At 42.8% G+C, this 16,980-nt stretch overlaps 6 protein-coding genes across 6 annotated transcripts; 2 read left to right on the top strand and 4 right to left on the bottom strand.

The window, feature by feature from the left end:
* Nucleotides 1–204: 204 nt before the first annotated feature.
* BDB00DRAFT_924456 (S-adenosylmethionine synthase) lies at nt 205–1,667 on the bottom strand (the record flags this gene model as incomplete). Its single annotated transcript, XM_053128770.1, has 3 exons — nt 1,576–1,667; nt 1,122–1,446; nt 205–973 (listed from the first exon to the last, which is right to left on the bottom strand). Exons 1-3 carry the CDS (start codon nt 1,625–1,627, stop codon nt 205–207), a joined length of 1,146 nt encoding a protein of 381 aa, XP_052985447.1. The 5' UTR covers nt 1,628–1,667.
* A 969-nt stretch (nt 1,668–2,636) lies between these two features.
* Nucleotides 2,637–3,345, top strand: BDB00DRAFT_795725 (uncharacterized protein). The gene is made up of 2 exons (XM_053121412.1): nt 2,637–2,739; nt 2,957–3,345. The coding sequence occupies exon 2, from the start codon at nt 2,965–2,967 to the stop codon at nt 3,151–3,153; it is 189 nt and encodes a 62-aa protein (XP_052985446.1). The 5' UTR covers nt 2,637–2,739; nt 2,957–2,964; the 3' UTR covers nt 3,154–3,345.
* A 2,389-nt stretch (nt 3,346–5,734) lies between these two features.
* On the bottom strand, nt 5,735–7,180 carry BDB00DRAFT_924455 (uncharacterized protein). The gene is made up of 6 exons (XM_053128769.1): nt 7,036–7,180; nt 6,927–6,967; nt 6,706–6,832; nt 6,371–6,613; nt 6,137–6,257; nt 5,735–6,011 (listed from the first exon to the last, which is right to left on the bottom strand). Exons 1-6 carry the CDS (start codon nt 7,099–7,101, stop codon nt 5,761–5,763), a joined length of 849 nt encoding a protein of 282 aa, XP_052985445.1. The 5' UTR covers nt 7,102–7,180; the 3' UTR covers nt 5,735–5,760.
* A 380-nt stretch (nt 7,181–7,560) lies between these two features.
* On the bottom strand, nt 7,561–9,771 carry BDB00DRAFT_221810 (Rad1/Rec1/Rad17). Its single transcript, XM_053116528.1, has 9 exons — nt 9,595–9,771; nt 9,257–9,512; nt 8,898–9,151; nt 8,680–8,803; nt 8,454–8,576; nt 8,293–8,357; nt 8,092–8,188; nt 7,974–8,006; nt 7,561–7,887 (listed from the first exon to the last, which is right to left on the bottom strand). The coding sequence occupies exons 2-9, from the start codon at nt 9,347–9,349 to the stop codon at nt 7,849–7,851; spliced, it is 828 nt and encodes a 275-aa protein (XP_052985444.1). The 5' UTR covers nt 9,350–9,512; nt 9,595–9,771; the 3' UTR covers nt 7,561–7,848.
* BDB00DRAFT_967464 (Nin one binding Zn-ribbon like-domain-containing protein) lies at nt 9,389–11,270 on the top strand. The gene is made up of 4 exons (XM_053129812.1): nt 9,389–9,704; nt 9,801–10,429; nt 10,517–10,756; nt 10,833–11,270. Exons 1-4 carry the CDS (start codon nt 9,482–9,484, stop codon nt 11,085–11,087), a joined length of 1,347 nt encoding a protein of 448 aa, XP_052985443.1. The 5' UTR covers nt 9,389–9,481; the 3' UTR covers nt 11,088–11,270.
* A 2,969-nt stretch (nt 11,271–14,239) lies between these two features.
* Nucleotides 14,240–14,884, bottom strand: BDB00DRAFT_866664 (uncharacterized protein; the record flags this gene model as incomplete). The annotated part of the gene is made up of 1 exon (XM_053126252.1): nt 14,240–14,884. The coding sequence occupies one exon, from the start codon at nt 14,882–14,884 to the stop codon at nt 14,240–14,242; it is 645 nt and encodes a 214-aa protein (XP_052985442.1).
* Between the last annotated feature and the right edge of the window lie 2,096 nt (nt 14,885–16,980).

Here is a 16,980-nt window from a genome sequence, read left to right as displayed (position 1 = left end):
CTGGACATAGAGAAAGAGAGACAGAGAGAGAAATGAAGACGGATTAAAGGGAAACTTTTACAGATGTAATGTTGTGAGTTGTCTAGTTTGTTGAAAACATGTAAAGGAGTATAAGAAAACGTAACAATTCAAAATGATAAAGTAATAGAAGAGATATTTTGCAATGGCAGAGGGACAGAGGGCAGCTTCTTCAAGCCAACACGCTTAGAACTTGAGCTCCTTGGCCTGTTCCCAGGTGAATTCCTCACGACCAAAGTGACCGTAGGCAGCGGTCTTTTGGTAGATTGGCTTGAAAAGATCCAACTCCTTGACAATTACGCCAGGACGGAGATCCCAGTTCTTGCGGATGATCTCAACCAACTCGGCATCGGGCTTGCTGCCAGTGCCGTAGGTGTCAACAAAGACGGACAAGGGCTCGGCAACACCAATGGCGTACGAGAGCTGGACAAGAGCACGGCGAGCGAGCTTGGCGTTGACAAGCGACTTGGCGATCCAACGGGCAGTGTAAGCGGCGGAACGATCGACCTTGGACCAATCCTTACCAGAGAAGGCACCACCACCGTGGGCACCCCAACCACCATAGGTATCAACAATGATCTTACGGCCAGTCAAACCGGCATCACCCTGGGGACCACCGATGATGAACTTGCCAGAGGGCTGCAAGTGGTAGACGGTGTCCTTCAACAAGTTCTCGGGGATGACGGGCTTGATGATGTGTTCCATCAAGGCCTTGCGGAGGTCTTCAGTCTCAATGGTCTCGGCATGCTGGACCGAGATGACGACGGTGTCGACGCGGAGAGGGGTCAAGGCACCGTTGGCTTCCTTCTTGTATTCGATGGTGACCTGGGTCTTGGAGTCAGGGCGCAACCACGAAAGGGTGCCGTCACGGCGGAGATCGGCCATGCGCTTGTTGAGCTTGTGAGCAAGGACAACGGTCATGGGCATCATCTCAGGAGTCTCATCGGTGGCATAGCTACATTGGCAATGAACAATGAATTGGAATGTGAGCCATGCTTACTAGCAAAACAACTGGCCTATCACCACATCAATACCACACACCAGATAGATCGTCCACTCTCATCCCCAATGTATCTTCCCAGGAACGCCAAGCTTACCCAAACATGATACCCTGATCACCGGCACCAATATCCTCAATGTTGAAGGACTTCTGGACCAAACCCTGCGAGATATCGGGCGACTGCTGCTCAATGGCAACCAAGACGTTGCAGGTCTTGTAGTCGAAACCCTTGTCCGAATCATCATAGCCGATCTGCTTGATGGCGTTACGGATGATCTTTTGGTAGTCCAAGTTGGCCTTGGTGGTGATTTCACCAAAGACCATAATCATACCGGTCTTGGCGGCGGTCTCGCAAGCAACCTTGGAGAGGGGATCCTGTTCCAAGCAGGCGTCCAAGATGGCATCCGAAACTTGGTCGCAAATCTTGTCTATGGTATTGTTGTAGTTTGCACAATTGTCATGTCAGGAACGGAAATAACAGAAACAGAAACAGACTTGGTTGCAAACAGTGCAGCAGAGAAGTAAAAAACAGCTTCTCAGCAGAGCAGCATACATACCAGGGTGGCCCTCGCCGACGGATTCAGAGGTGAAGAGGAAAGTGTCGCTCATAATGATGGTGTTGGTATAAGATTGGTGTAGTGTAAAGAAGAAAAAAGAAAAAGAGAATCCAGTCGGGTTACTCAACCCCAAATATAAGTAGAAGCAAAAAAATTTTTGTGCGTTCAATAGGCGACCAATCACATTGCTCGACAGGTGCTATGGCGACATTGCCAGCCAACTGCAATCAAGTTTCCTTTCGCGATAGTGGGGCATCAAAGCGTCATCGGGAACAAGCACGCATGTCCACACTGGAGAGCTTCTCCTAAAACACACACAGCAGCACATAATCTTGCATACGAAACAGTTTGTTCTTATGAGAATACGTGCCACACTCGTTTCCGGATGCGCCTGTTACGCGGCGAGTGTGTGAGAACACAAAAATTGCGCGTGCATCTACTGTATTGATTGGGTTGGCTACACCAAAGCAAAGGACATCCCGTTCAGAATGTCTGTCACAGGGTCTGTCACTCGCCGGTTTGTGTGGTGCGCAGATCGGGCATGTGCTTCCCAATATTATATTCTGGCCTGCCGTTGTCTAAATGTCTAAAGGGTAAAGTATGCTAGATACTCCAATCAGCAGCCTAAAATCCATCGCCCCAAAGGAATGTTGTTGACTGTTGATTATACCCGGCGTACCTAGCAGACAAAACAGCAATCTTGATGAGATGACAACGAACCTTAATGTCACCAGCATTCATTGGCCGACAATGCTGACGGCGCACAGCCAATACATTATCCCACTTACTTACGATAAATAGTACGTTCCTACGCGTCAGCATGTGATTAGACAAGAGAGAACTGATTGATCACCTTGTTCCGCGCACGTTCTCGCCAACTTGTTGGCTTCTTTTTGGCACCAAACACACAAAAGAAATCCCGACGACATGGAACACCCTCACCAGCTTCATCGCACCCAGGCTCGCTCCTGACATGGGATGCAGCATTTGTGCATGGACAAGCATATCACAGCAACAAGCAGTCCAATGCCATCAAGCAACATTCATTATAAGAGACGTGTAAGAACTCATTACGTTTCAAAAGTATATTTTTATTATAATTTGTGTTATATCAAGGGTACTATTTTAAGACCAGTCCAATTGGAAAAAAAAAGCCTACAAAAACTACATGTTTATTAGTTTCGACCATAAGAATCACAGACGATAAAACACCATTTATCATAAATAAAAGCCATCAGCAAATACGACATTCGACATTCCATAGTGTGCTTGTACAGGCACGAGTCCGACCGCCCGTCGTATAGTTTCATCCCATGGCAAAACCCTTCCTCCAAGCCACCCGAGCCATCCATCATCCCAACCAAAAAAAAATTTGACTTACAGCAAACCATGGAAAAACGTGTTTATCGCTCACAGGAGCAAGTATTCTTGTTCTATTTTCTACACAGCTGTTTGTTCAAGAAGGCGTACCGGTCAGTAAAAGAAGGCACGAAAGAAAGTGCTCGGTGGAAAGAAAGTGAAAGAAGGAAAGAAAAGAGCGATGGTATACATTCTGCGTCAGACAAGGCTGAAACTTAAGAAATGTAACATAGTCAACATAAGGGTAATTCAGCAAATAGGTTACGGATACTGGTTGTCATCATATACAGAGGAACAAAAAGCATAGCCATCCTGCTGCTTCTTTCCCTCCTTCATACTTTCTTTCGTTCCGTCGACTGTTGCAAGTAATAGAGAATATAAAACATACCATAATGAGAGAAAAAGATGTATTTTCATGACAGCCGCCCAAAGGCTTTTTTAAAGTGGAAGAGGAGAAAGAAAATGAAAATTTTTTTGACTTTCCGCCATTCCGACATTCATCGGCAAAACCTTGTAGCCTGGGGGGTGCTGACAGCAAGCAAAGCAACGCGTACAACCTCACGCGTCCATATTACGGCTTTGCTTCAAAATAACAAAACTCGAGCACTGTGTGTTTCTCATTATACCTGAGCAAGGGGCGCTTTTATAATATTCGTATAGTAATACTCACATAGTAGTTCGGATTTGAGCTATATAGGTCTTCTTTAGAAATATCCCAGCAAAAAAAGTTGTAACAGCAAAAGGCAGTTAGCCCGTTGATTTGTTGTATGCTGTTGTGAGATACATGCTATCGAATCATATAGTTCAATTTTCACAATAATGATCGAACGTTCTCTCCCTAAGTAACGCATATGCTGACATAAAATGTGAAAGTGTAGTATACTGATGAGTTGAATACAGCCATTCCACGCTTCTTACCACGCTTCTTTTATAACTAGCCTTCCCACTTTGACAGGTGCTATTTCGCACATTAACTTTGACTTATGTAGTGCCTGATAAGCTGCATATAAAATCGGTTCGATTGACGACGCAATTTCTCACTTGCGCACAAACAAGAAATGTCGATCGAGATGGCGGCGGCTTTCTTTTCAAGAGCAACACGATACAGCACCACATTTCATCCAGTAAAACGCTCGATGATTTGTTACGCATATAAATACTTTATGACCTAGTAAGCACTATAGTAGCTTATTTTTAAACCAGTTTCTCTCTCAGTGTTAGAATTTTATATATATGCTGTGCTTCAGCTAGAGTAAAAAGAATATAAATTACAGTATGAGTATCAGTCTTATTGCTGGCATTAGCAGCAACATCATGTTATGCGGAAATTACACACTGACTTCAATTCTATCACGGCAAACCAATGCCGAACAGCAGTGCGCGTAACCACTCAGTTAACCCGCGTCGAGGTGAAGAGCTCGAACCATTCTTAGAGGCTGTCTGTCCACAGAAGGCAAGAGTTTGTTGAGGGACTATATGAGTAACACCTGTAATCCGAGTGATTTATAATCGATTTCTATACATATTCAAATAAAAATACAGTAACCAATTCTCTGCGCAACCTTCTTCCATTTGCTTGCATACAGGGCACATACATTTGTTGGCATTATCTAAGCGTTCCTGTCCATTTATATTGGGCCCCCATTAACTGACCAATCCGGGTAGACAACGAATGATGTCGGCTTAGACGGACCCGACCCAATGTGAGATATCTGTTTGGGGTTATGACAGCGTCAAAAGTTTCGGCTTGGTTGTTGGTCAGGCTATTACCGGTACTACGAACCATTTGTTTGTCAGGGCAACGTGCTCAACCTCGATTGAGCCGATGCAGACCATGGTATCAATCAAGGTACTACCGTTGCAATCGCGTATGTATATGATGGCCTGCGTTTACCATCTGACGACGCCCATCATACCATAACACTTGACCAGTGCAGTGATCTGCATGATTTTTGCTCTAGGTGGTTCGTAAGAGCCGGATGATAAAATTTGCAGCCGTGGAGACTGGGCTGGCCCCTGGGGATACTGTACAATCTTAATAACGGTCGCACTCTCGTAATCGACCTAGGTTCTCTCTTTCTCTATGCCTTATAAAAACTTTCATTCACATACTGTACACGCGATACGTCACATCTACTACAACCACCGCCCATCACCCACGGAACACGTACAACCGCCCATAATTCGACTGCTACGGTCACATTCGATACTACTAAAGCACCAATCACGGCTACGGGCATCAACCGCGCTTCTTGACGACAACAACAATTTCTTTCAGTACCATCACAGACACCATCACCACAATCGACCTTGCAGTTTACTCGACAAGTACGCTCTACTACACGACACATACTACGCTCCTCATTCCTCGTAAAAATGTTGTTATGAAATGTCATCATCTCGGTTGACGAAAATCATACTGGTGATGAAGACAACAAAAAAAAGAAAAAAAGGATGAAGAGGATGACGAATAATAAATAAATATTACAAAGGATAGCATTGACTACTCCTTCATTAGTAAAGCAACGTAGATATGTATAATAATATCCCAAAAACTTGTAAAGTTCTATTATGTATGTATGTAGTGCATCAAGATTCAGCAATAGGATCGCATTTGTTCAGTATATATATATATAATATATATATATATATGTGGTGCTGAGAGTTCAGTGATCTGATACGCTGCCATTCTTCAAAGTACCAATTGCAAGAATTGACATAAGCCTAAGAAACTCATAGTAGATGGTTGGTTTCTGCGGTATTCTCATATACAAAAAATTGTATATGTATAGAAAAACCCTGTATATATAATCTTTTAAAGATGATCTATGCTAACTTTTCGACTAGTGTCACCGAGTTTGCTAACTCAAAAAACTGCGGCCCGTTCCTCAAAGCATCCATTATACCGCGGGATTGTTCGTCATCACCCGCGGCATCATCACCCTCATTATCATCATCGACTTCCTCCTCTTCTTCCTGTTCTGGTGGGTTTGCCATCAATTTTTCGGAACGAACCATGTTTTTGATCAGCCCCAACAACAGTTCGAAGCCACTGGGATCACGGCTTCGTGCATTTCCTTAGAAAAAGAGGAATGGCGAGAAATGAGTACCTGATATACAGAGATGTAATCCCTTCACCAAGATCATCATAACTCTCCGCCAACAACAGGCAATTTTAACCAAGTATAGCACATGCACTTACCAAGCTCAAAGGAATTGGAAGATTCCTGTACGACGTGGACCGATTTGTTAAGGACCGCTCGCTGTTGCTCCTGATTACGTCCGATGAAATCTAATAATAGCTGGGGTCCTTTTCCTTTTGCCTTTGTTAACATATGTAAAGTTTTGATGAGATCAAAGGAAAGAACAGCAATATTGTAAGCTTACAGTCCTAGTAATCATGAAATAAAGAAACCAGGTTTACTAGATGCTCTACCTTGAGCTCAAACTGAACCGTCTGGATACATCCTCCGAGCTTGGTGACGCGTATAAGTTCTTCGAGCAGCGAAGGCCATGTGGTCTGTGGAATGACACGCAGCACATGTACAAAGTCATAGATATCATCATCAAGTGAGTGAACATCGCCGATCCGGACGTGTACATTGTGTTGGTGTATCTTGTAATCTGCTCGGTCAGCAAGGATGGTGAACTGACTGGATGAGTGTTCGGACGCCATGTTCTGCGTACGGTAAATGGCAATGATGAGTAAGCAGGTGCTATGTAGTGGCCCTACTACTATACTTCAAGTAGGTTCTGTATGTATTCTATTACCATCCAATAGTCAAGTCCTGCTGCTTCGGCTGATGATGTTCCTGAGCTGCCAATATTTTCAATGACGACAAGCACCATTGCGTCGTCAAACTGGACAAATTTATGCACGTCGGATAATACGTTATAGCTATAGTTTCGAGCAAAAAGTAGTAGGCATACAGAATGTTAATCACTTTTTCTTATGGCAAGTGTCAAATATGATAATAAATATTATGTTATACCCTTCGAAAGTGATGGTACCATCGACAGCGTCAAAAAATTGCTATAGTAGCAAAAAACGCATATAAGTTTATGCATAATGGATACTTTAGACTGTGACAACAAACGTACCGATTCTTCAAACGATAAAGTACGTGACGAAGAAGTTCCTCTCAAAAATCCTGGTCTTGAAGGCATACTGGCTTTTGTATCGTGCTAATGGTGGTATTTATCGATAACAACGAAAGAAAAGCAGTTTAAAACAGGAAAGAGAAAGATTTACACACGGATTAGTTTATTTTTCCAAGCTATTGCCGTTTTATATGATTCGCTTTATACTGAGACAAGTGATGTCATTTTAGCAGATTAGCAGTGCACTCACGGGGGGTACGAGGAAGTTCTGGTTCTAAACCATAAGGAGTGCAATGGGGGGTGGGGGTTGTATTAGAGTTACTGTGATTCTGCCGCTCAGTCAGTCGGTGCGTTGCGAGTTCTTGTTACGATGCATGCTATGATATTAGTTGGATCATACGTGACGAATGACCGGGTCCCTGTGAATTAGTTATAAAAATACCCGCATAAGGGTAGAAGTTCAGGTACACTGGATGGAAGAATGGTATGTGATTCTAAGTCAGGTGCTTGTTGTTACTCCCACATTTAAAATGACAGCAGGCGTCGTATTGATATATTTTTGATGAAGCGATCGAAAGGGCTTGGGATATTGAAGAAAGTAATTCTTTGAGGAGCTCCTTCTTTTGAAGGTAAACAGTGGGCTTTGAAATTAGCTAGTGTACAAGGTAAGATGTATCATGCGAGGAAGTTTTTTCAGTTTGGTTTTGTAAGGAGGAGACGAGTGCAGAGAGTGTAGATAGAGCGAGAGGAGGCTGTGGTATGACGATAACGACAGAAAAGTCCAGAAGCTGTGACACTTCCCTATAAAATGGATTATGCGTCACCTGAAGCGCTCGAGTCATACGGTAGCATCTGTAAAAAAAGAAACTCAGTAAGTTCACATGGCGTATATTTTAACTCTCTCTCTTTATTTTCTGCAGATTCTCAACAACACTTACTGTGAATTCAACGTGAGACTCTTGGATACGGAACTGTGTGTAGAATAGAATGCGACAGAGTACATCAGTTCTTCTGGACTGGAAGAGACAGAGAAAGGGTGCAAATAAAATACTTTACCAGCATAGACAGCACACCGTCCCGTGAAACGCGTAAAGATACCTCATCTGACTGGTCGAGCGCCTTGTTGCAGTAAGCTATATGGGAGGCATGGTAGCTACAAACATCATAACCATCATTCAACCTTAGTACCGTCACGGTCACAAACGCACGGGTACGGTTCGGCACGGGGTTAAGAAGTATGCTTTGACAACAACCTACCTGTATGATGCTTCTTCATGACAGTGGAAGCTGATGAACGGCTCGGAATGCTCTTGGTATTCCATCTGATTTTTTTCACTATTTTCAGTAAAGCGCGCATAAAAATAAGACGCTCAAGGCGTCGCCCCTTGCCTCTTTCCCTTTTTCTCAGTTCAAATTACCTGAAAAGTACCAATATTTCCTTCACCAGAGAGCGAAAAGCATGGATCCGTTGGCGAAAATGTCATAATTATGCGTTCACATGAGTTGTCCACATCACTCATCGCCTCTTTCAGCCATGACGACTATTGTTTTGGTTTTGTTCGTGTATGTGCATTAGTATCATTTCCATGGCATACAACAACTCAGTATTTTCTGTTGGATGCTTCCCGAGAGCAGTAGACTTGCCTTCATGATTAATTGCTGGCTCAAGTTCCGATCGTCATTTAAGCTCAATTCCATGTTTTCTTCGTCAGGTTCAAGTGTAACAAGTCGGCAGTTTGTAGATACATTGTTCTCCCTGTCATCGCGGCTAGGTGAGATAAAAATTACGGCGTCCCGGACGCAAATGGTAAGTAACCCGCAAGACTCTCTCATCATCATATCATCATAGTGGCTATATATACATGATTTCCAAATGAGATCCTGTGACAGAATATCGAAATTTGCAAGTGTCTGCTGCGGGAGTGGATGCTGGGCCCAACAGACTAAGACAATCAATCAATGTGTTCAGCCCAACGCCGAATGTCGGTATATCTTGATTTTGTTGCTTTCGATACGATTCAAACATGTGCCGTCGCAAGTATGCAATGGCTTTGATGCGATGCGTCTCGACACACGTGAAAGTGATTCCTTCGTCGTATATATTGCACGTCGCGATCTATGATAAAGAGCGAGAAATGAAAAGGGATCTAGATCGTCAGACAAAACCATGTCAACCTAAAATCGCGTGGATTCAATCAAACTGAGAGAGCTGTTTTCTAACATTTTTTATTTGAATTGACTTGAGAAGATTCAAAACCGTGCGTACGCTGCTCACTTCGCCACTGAAGGCGTTTGCTGGAGCAGCGGTAGCCATTGAACGTTTTTGTAAGTTATTAAAGAAACTGGTTAAAGCAGCGCTTACACGAACTGCTTGTTTCTCTCCGCAAAAAAATATTTTTTTGTTTCCCTTTTGATCAAGAGCGATCACGCACACGTCGTATATACAATGGCCTCGTCAACGTCTTCTTTTGGAGAACCTAGAATCAACCAACTGATTGTTGATACGAATGCGATTGTCAATGGCACCACTTTACAACGCACAGCAAACGAGTTTTATACCTGTCCGGAAGTGATAACCGAAGTCCGGAGTGCACATTCTCGAGAATACTTGACTCGCTTGCCATTCGAGATCCAAATCGAGGATCCAACCGAGGACGCCATGAAAGCTGGTATGTATGTTTTGTCTTTTGATGTTCTATGGAGTGCTACGGGTATTTTGAGCTACAAGTTTCTCAAGAACTAACCCTTGTGTGAATTCATAACAGTCGTCGAGTTTTCCAAAAAGACGGGTGACTATGCCTCGTTATCCTTGCCCGATCTGAAAGTTTTGGCTTTGACGTACACGCTTGAAGCACGTGCGAATGGTATTGACGGTATCCGTAAAGAACCTGTTAAAACTCGTCCAACGGGTACTTTGCCCAGCGCTCCTCCACCGAAACCCAAAAAAAATGCACCAGTCGTCGAAGATACAGTGGATGATGATGGATGGGAAACGGCCACCACCAAGAAAAAGGGCCGCCACTTCAATAACAAAAAGAAGGCTCAACCACAACAATTACAACCACAGAAACAGGAGGAACCACCGGTATCTGAACCTACGACAACGACCACCACCACCACCGCAAACGAGGCACAGCAGAATGACAATACGACGTATGAAGTATCGAACGATAATACAACTGCTGTTAGTCAGCAACTGGAAAACATGTCTGTGAATGAACCAGCAGTAACCGAGCAATTAGTAGAAGATGAGGATGACAGTGATTGTGGTGAATGGATTACTCCTGATAATATCGAAGACTTTAAGGCGACCGAACTCGGTGTGACACCAGAGGAATTGAAAAAACAAAATACAATGGCGGTAGCGTGTATGACGGGCGATTTTGCTATGCAGGTAAAGAAAGACTATTTTCGGTAGTGGAGACAAGACATGTTTTCTAACTCATACAAATCCCTCCTCTTTTTTTTCTAATATCAAAAGAACGTTTTGCTTCAAATGAACATGAATCTGGTATCTACGGGTGGTCACCGTATCACAAGGGTGAAAAACTGGGTATTGCGATGCCACGCTTGCTTTACTGTGACAACCAACATGGAAAAGAAGTTCTGTCCAAAATGCGGAAATGCATCACTCCAGCGAGTGTCGTGCAGTACAAACGGTCAAGGCCACGTCACATACCACTTGAAGAAAAACTATCAGTACAACCTGCGAGGAACAAAGGTATGCTTGTTTTTGAAGGAAAAGATTGGGATTGTGGGCTGGATTGAATTGCTCACAAGTTGATTCTTGCATATAGTATGATATTCCACGTCCACAAGGTGGCCGACAGATCAACAACATCGTCCTGCGCGAAGATCAGCGCGAGTACGTCAAATCACAACAGAATAGAAGCAAAAAGGGCGTACTGGATATGTTTGATCCCGACTTTATCCCGCTTTCCAATAAAACAGGTGGAGATGGTCGCTTCGTCGGTAACAACATGTATGGTTCCGACACCATTGGATTCGGCCGCAGGAACCCGAATGCTTCTCGACGGGGCCGAAGAAAGTAGATTAAGAAGATTATAGTTTTAGTACCTCCTTTCCCCATTATTGTGCTGTAGATAATACATTATGTATGTCCGATTCCATTTGTATACTATCACTGTTAATAAAAATTCACGATCAAAAAGAAAGTTATAGTTTTCATGCGCATTGTACAAAATCACTAGTAGAGCGCTCTCTTGTTTTTCGGCATAAATTTGATTCCTCCTCCTTCACTACCTCTTCATGTTACCATCTAAGGACTGGTAAGGTCAGTGTACTACACACCAAGATAAGTCACCCAATTAGTATGCAGCACATTACCAACCGCCACTCCTTCCTTTCTGTATGTAGTCAGTGACCTTACTTCCTTGTTATCGAGAAGAACGACGATGTGTATGCAACCCTTTCTGTTTGCCCTAGCTAGCGGAGACAGAGGAGGACATAGTGCTACTACACATAGTAGTATCTTTTCTCTCTTTTGTTTATGTGTAAACGAGGCGGGAACGTAGGGATTTAGGGGAGGGGGTGAGGGGAAAGCGGCGAAAAGAAAAAGCTAAATAACCCCTCGCCACCTGTACTGTCAAGCTATACTCTTATGTGCCAAGTAATACCCCGCGCACAAATATTCCTTGATAACGATGCACGCACAGATACATATACACGATCGGTGTAGGGTTTGTTGCCACCAAGGATCAATAGTGATGGAGGTGGATGGTCCATGCTTTTGCCCTTTCAGATGTACAAAACAAAAGGAAGTGTCGTGGAGCACGGAAAGGACACACCAAAATGATGGGTGCTCTACACACCTTTGGAGACCCTGAATCTCAAGCAGTGATAGTATGCGAACGTATATGTAAATGCTTCCCATCCTAAATGATATAAATGGGCACTTTAACTGGCTATATACTTACATTCCCCACGGAGTTAGAGTCTGCAGCGCTTTAAACCGTATGTAATCAGCAGCATTGTCGGCAGGACGTAGCTATTACCAGGGGAGCAGAGAAAACGTCCAGTCTACATGGAACTGTGACAAGCGGTAGTAGCATCATCTACAGCTTCCATAGCAAAAAAACAGTTAACAGTAACAAGACGGAGCTACTTGCAATGCATACGCAAAGTATGCAAAAGTAGAACAGATAATGCGACCGGCTTCATTCATGCAGCACCAGGATAGCAAATATCATTGGCACTGCGCTCACTTTTCTAGCTATTGTGTACATAGTTTACATCGGAGTGATCAAATGGCTAATCATTCTTTTGAAAAGATGAAAAGTATTATGTATGGTCACCGAACCAATCTCCTTCTTTTGTCTCTTGATTTGTCATTTCTCCTTTTTTAGAACGTTCGTATAGTAATATGACTTAATGTAGTAAAAAAATGCGATGATTAAATCGTAATTACTATCTCATTAAGCAAAACTGTGGCATCATCATCATCATCATCATCATCATCATTGTCACCTCGTCGTCATTACATGCTACTATCTATTGCATTAATCGTAACAGCATCACTCTAACGAGATAATCACTAGTAGTTCAACAAACTATCCCAGTAATCTAATATAATTAGACTGCTGTCATGTACTCCTCTCTCAAAGCTTCTCTCTTTTTCTTCTTATATCACTTGGACCTGCAGCAGCAGCAAAAAAGAGATTAGTAAACTGGTTTCTTTCTAAAACGCGCAACATATGTAAAATTACTCCGGAACAAAATCTTGCAAGTATGTACTTTATGCATGCGTATGTGAGTGACAAACATAAAGCATGTAGGTTTTGACGAATCGGTGTTCGCTGTCTTTTGTTGAGTGACAGCAACAAAGGGAAAAAAGGTTGATGCTAAGCATATTACTATATATGGGTAATATCTAGTAGTATATGTTGATGATGAAGAATGATGGTGTAATTTATCCCTTACGCGCTTCAAAACTGAAACTTTGTCTGACGAACTTCATTGTTGCTGGACAGCCCGCTGCTCTTATGATGATTATCGACATGGCCGTGCCAACGTATCGGAATGGTAAGTCTCAGTTGGTGTTGGTATGCATACATACAGCACATAGCAAAAACAAATCTGTGCCTTTTAAAAATAAAAATAAATCAGCACCAGGGTCCACTAGCAGCATCGCAGCACCGTGTACGCAGTAAGAATTATTCTCCCCAAATTGGGAGGCGCAGAGGAGGAGAAGGTGGTGGACAGCATACACAAAATAGTGACAGTGATAGGCAAGAGAAGGAGGCCGATGTGATCCTGCATGTCGATCACTTGATCATTTCGTCGTGCTTTAAGACACACCACGAAAGTGAGTTATATATTGGAAATAAACTTTCAGGCTACCGCCGGTGCGATACATACACTGTGCATGAAAACTAGTAGATACATACTGCACCTATACAATTTGTGGTACAATCTTGCTCATATTGACGATCACAAAAGTCGACATTTTGGCAACAATATACACTTTTTTACAACCAAAAGTGAACTGTATTAATACTATCCTAGATGTAAACGCAGCTGGAGCACCGGAACCATGAAAGTTGTAGAGCAACAACGTCAGTGACAACGACAATTAGCATCACACAAAGAGCATAGAAAATGAGAATATATGATAGTAAATAAATTATTCAAAAAAAAAAGACAGCGTACAAATGTGTTTGTTTGTTGACATTAACGTGGTTTTTGTACGGTTTTATACTTTTACAACAATAAGAAAAAATGAAAGCGGGTAGGGCTAAGTAAATGATGAGAAACAGGTGGGATCGCAATTAAGTAGATAAAGACACGAATGAGCTTGAAGTTAAATACAATAAAAGATAAAAAAAATACACGAATACGTGCGTATGTATGGCCTTGTTGTCGTGTGTGGATACGTGCCCGCGTAGGAGAGTGTGATGCTAGTAGTAATTGTTGGATATATGAATGATGGGTTTCTATGCTGTGAGGATCTTGTCGAGAAAGCTATGCTTTGAATCCAAAAGTATGGCAATTTGTTGCATAGCCTTTGGGTGATTTCGGATCTGCTGGTTAATAATACCTACAGAGAGACGCGGAGAGAGAGAGAGAGGTATGAGAATAATGAAAGTTAGATGATGAGCATACGATGCAGACCGGACGCACGCATAAGCACGTACAGACGCGTATGTGCGTACGTCTCGTATAAACAATATAATAAAAAAAGACGCTAACCATGGAACCAATAGAGATGCAACGGATACACAACAACGGCAACAATCCAAAGGGACTCGACTCGATGATGAAGTCTGAGCTGGGCAATCATCCAGGCATGGAGCACAAGACGAAGGAAAAAGAAGGATGTTGCAAACAAAAAGTCGCATCGCCAGACTTTGCTTAGAGATCCTGCAGCCAATATCAGCGTAGGGAGCTCGAGAATGGCAGCGGTGCAAAAGAAGGAAGCGGTGCGCATACGCAAGAACCACAAGAGAAAGACAATGTAGAGTGTGTGATGGAACCACCCGGTCAAGAAGGTGATGCGTCGGCGATAGTAGATGGATCCCAGTGACAAGTCGAGAATAAGATAGGAAATGAAAAAGCAGACGCTTGCGGTGTGCCAAGTAGCCTCGATACCCAGCATTCGAATGTCCCACCCGGAAAGCCAGAACGTGAAGAAGCAAGGGATCGAAATGAGCGTACAGACAAAGCTGCTTGCAAATGTCAGTAGCCAGCTGATTTGCTTTTCATTCTTTGCAAGACCAGAATAGATGCATCCAAAGAAAAAGCCGCCTAGCAAAGCAAAGCTCGCGCCGAACGAAATTGGCACGACGGATTGTTGAAACACTTGGGAAACCGTAAGCTCGTTTGTATTCATCGTCAGAATAATTTATTTCGTTGTCTTTTGTTTTAGTGGCGGTCGTTAATATAAAAGAGTAATTGATTAGTTAGAAAAGAGTAAGAATAGCTGAACGATGGAATCTGTTGGTGATAAGAGGAGCGAGTACAAACAGAAAGGAATTGCAGCAAAGAGTGGCTTTTTATATACGCATAAAAGCGGGTGGTAGCAGCACACTATGTACTGCGCAGGAGAGGAGACACGATGCTGAATGAATGGGTGGGGAGGGCTTAGAATTGGGGGAGGCAAGCTTTGGATAGAGTGAGGAGTGATGCGCGTGGACGATGTAGATATACTACCTTTCTTTTTCGGTATGCTTCGCTTATTCTTCCTCTTTATCCGCTTTTCTCTCGCTTAGCATCCCCCGCGCTACTCCTCTTCTAACGTCTCCCTCATTTTGCTCCCTCGTCACTCCCTTGCAGCCACCACCGGCCCATGTCACTCTCTTACTTCTCACTCTCCTCCCTCATAAGCACACACACACATCCACACACATCCACTCCAAATCCCTAGTACACCTCCCCTCAAATTTCCACTGTCTGTTTCTCTTCTTCTCTATCTACTGCGCTCCCTCAAATTTGCCACTGAAGTGTGCACGTCATTTTTGTTGACGACAGATCACCCTGCGGCAAAAGAAGAGCAAAGTGCTTATAAGCAAAGCAAAAGTAATACATATCGACCACATAGTAGTTATTCTAGCTTAAAGTTCACTCCATTGTATCAACGTTCTATGCACTGTGTTTATAATGTTCTGCCGAAATGAATTAAAAAAGAACTAAGTTGCAAGATGCAGAATGAGCTTACAGCCGTTTGAACAATTAAAATCTTACCTTTAGGTTGCTACTGCTGCTTGCTGAGACCTATAGAAAGTATTATAAATGCTGATATAGAAGGAAAGAAAAAATAGGGGAGGAGCAGCGAACTTGTTTGCAGGAACAAGTCAAGTTCAAACAACGAAAATTTGGGGGTGTTTTTGTGCCTGAGGAAGAGACGCTGCAACAAAAGTGTGTTGCTTTCTGGTTTAACGACGGCAAGTATCTGGATTTGTAAGAAGGAGGATCTCAATTTCGTTGACGATATAACTCGATAGCGTTTAGACTTTGATTGTCCAAGTGGTAAATAAGGGAGTAGCCACAGCATAGAAACGAAAGAAGAGATGCCATATCAATGCCAACCTCAGATCGTTCCCTCCTTCGTCAATCCGTTACCATAGCATATGCCAAAATGATTGTCTTTTATTGATTTTGCCTACTTAGTAATGCAAGGACAACAAAGTTTACTAATGCTGCTAGTACTGCTGCACACCTGACAGCTCTAGCTATTGCTGGTTTGACAACCATTTTTTCTTTTATCAAAAAAGTTGCTTAGGTGTATGAATTATATCTGGTCTAGCTTGTTCCCGCTTTTCCTTTACAAATGCTTTCAAAGGACCACAATGATGATAGCTCTGAAAGAAAGCACAAACAGCACAGCATCATCCCCATTGTCACTTGGACATGACCAACAGAATCAACAACAGCAGCAACAACAGCAGCAACAGCAACAGGGGATCTCTCTACGCTTAATTTCAACCTCCTCAAATGTTTACAACCCCACCCCCATCCCGATCTTCCTCTTTGAAGATAGGGCTTTTTTCCATTACTACTACTGACTATTTACACATTACTCGGACAAAAAACACGCTGTTGTCAACTTTGAATGTCGTCATCATCAGCCCCAAAATGTACTTGACATTTGCTCATAAGTGGCCAAGTTCATTGAAAAAGGGAAAACAAAGGTGTCATTTAGGAGGGGGAGAGCCGATGTTACAAACGAGCAATAGACAAAAAAGAGGGATGATGACACTTGACCCTGAAAGTAACAACTTCTTTATGCTATGGTTATATTATGCTTTTACTCTACATACTAATACTCGCTGCTAGCGATAATAGTAGACACAGCAGCAGTAGCAACAGCGTCTCTTTTTCAGTTATGTAAATGGAAGCATTTAAATTTCAGGGATGCTTTAGAAAAGGTGATTAATGCTCAACAACAGTAAATGAAGAGAGAGGAAGAACAAAGACAAAGAAATCAAA

This window comes from Zychaea mexicana (assembly GCF_025766255.1).
Source record: "Zychaea mexicana strain RSA 1403 chromosome Unknown BDB00scaffold_2, whole genome shotgun sequence".
NCBI classification, from domain to species: domain Eukaryota; kingdom Fungi; phylum Mucoromycota; class Mucoromycetes; order Mucorales; family Lichtheimiaceae; genus Zychaea; species Zychaea mexicana.
Note: the sequence above shows the minus strand (reverse complement) of the source record. Positions and strands in the feature narration are given on the sequence as shown.

Excerpts from the sequence above, each read along its gene's own strand:
- BDB00DRAFT_924455 (XM_053128769.1), bottom strand. The coding sequence starts at position 7,101 with ATGCCTTCAAGACCAGGATTTTTGAGAGGAACTTCTTCGTCACGTACT. Across the intron at positions 6,968-7,035 it reads CTTTATCGTTTGAAGAATCG|CAATTTTTTGACGCTGTCGA; the intron begins GTACGTTTGTTG and ends TTGCTACTATAG. Across the intron at positions 6,258-6,370 it reads CGGTTCAGTTTGAGCTCAAG|GCAAAAGGAAAAGGACCCCA; the intron begins GTAGAGCATCTA and ends ATGTTAACAAAG.
- BDB00DRAFT_795725 (XM_053121412.1), top strand. The coding sequence starts at position 2,965 with ATGGAAAAACGTGTTTATCGCTCACAGGAGCAAGTATTCTTGTTCTAT.
- BDB00DRAFT_967464 (XM_053129812.1), top strand. The coding sequence starts at position 9,482 with ATGGCCTCGTCAACGTCTTCTTTTGGAGAACCTAGAATCAACCAACTG. Across the intron at positions 9,705-9,800 it reads CGAGGACGCCATGAAAGCTG|TCGTCGAGTTTTCCAAAAAG; the intron begins GTATGTATGTTT and ends AATTCATAACAG. Across the intron at positions 10,757-10,832 it reads ACAACCTGCGAGGAACAAAG|TATGATATTCCACGTCCACA; the intron begins GTATGCTTGTTT and ends TCTTGCATATAG.
- BDB00DRAFT_221810 (XM_053116528.1), bottom strand. The coding sequence starts at position 9,349 with ATGGCTACCGCTGCTCCAGCAAACGCCTTCAGTGGCGAAGTGAGCAGC. Across the intron at positions 8,804-8,897 it reads GGATCTCATTTGGAAATCAT|CCGCGATGACAGGGAGAACA; the intron begins GTATATATAGCC and ends TATCTCACCTAG. Across the intron at positions 8,358-8,453 it reads GAAATATTGGTACTTTTCAG|ATGGAATACCAAGAGCATTC; the intron begins GTAATTTGAACT and ends GAAAAAAATCAG.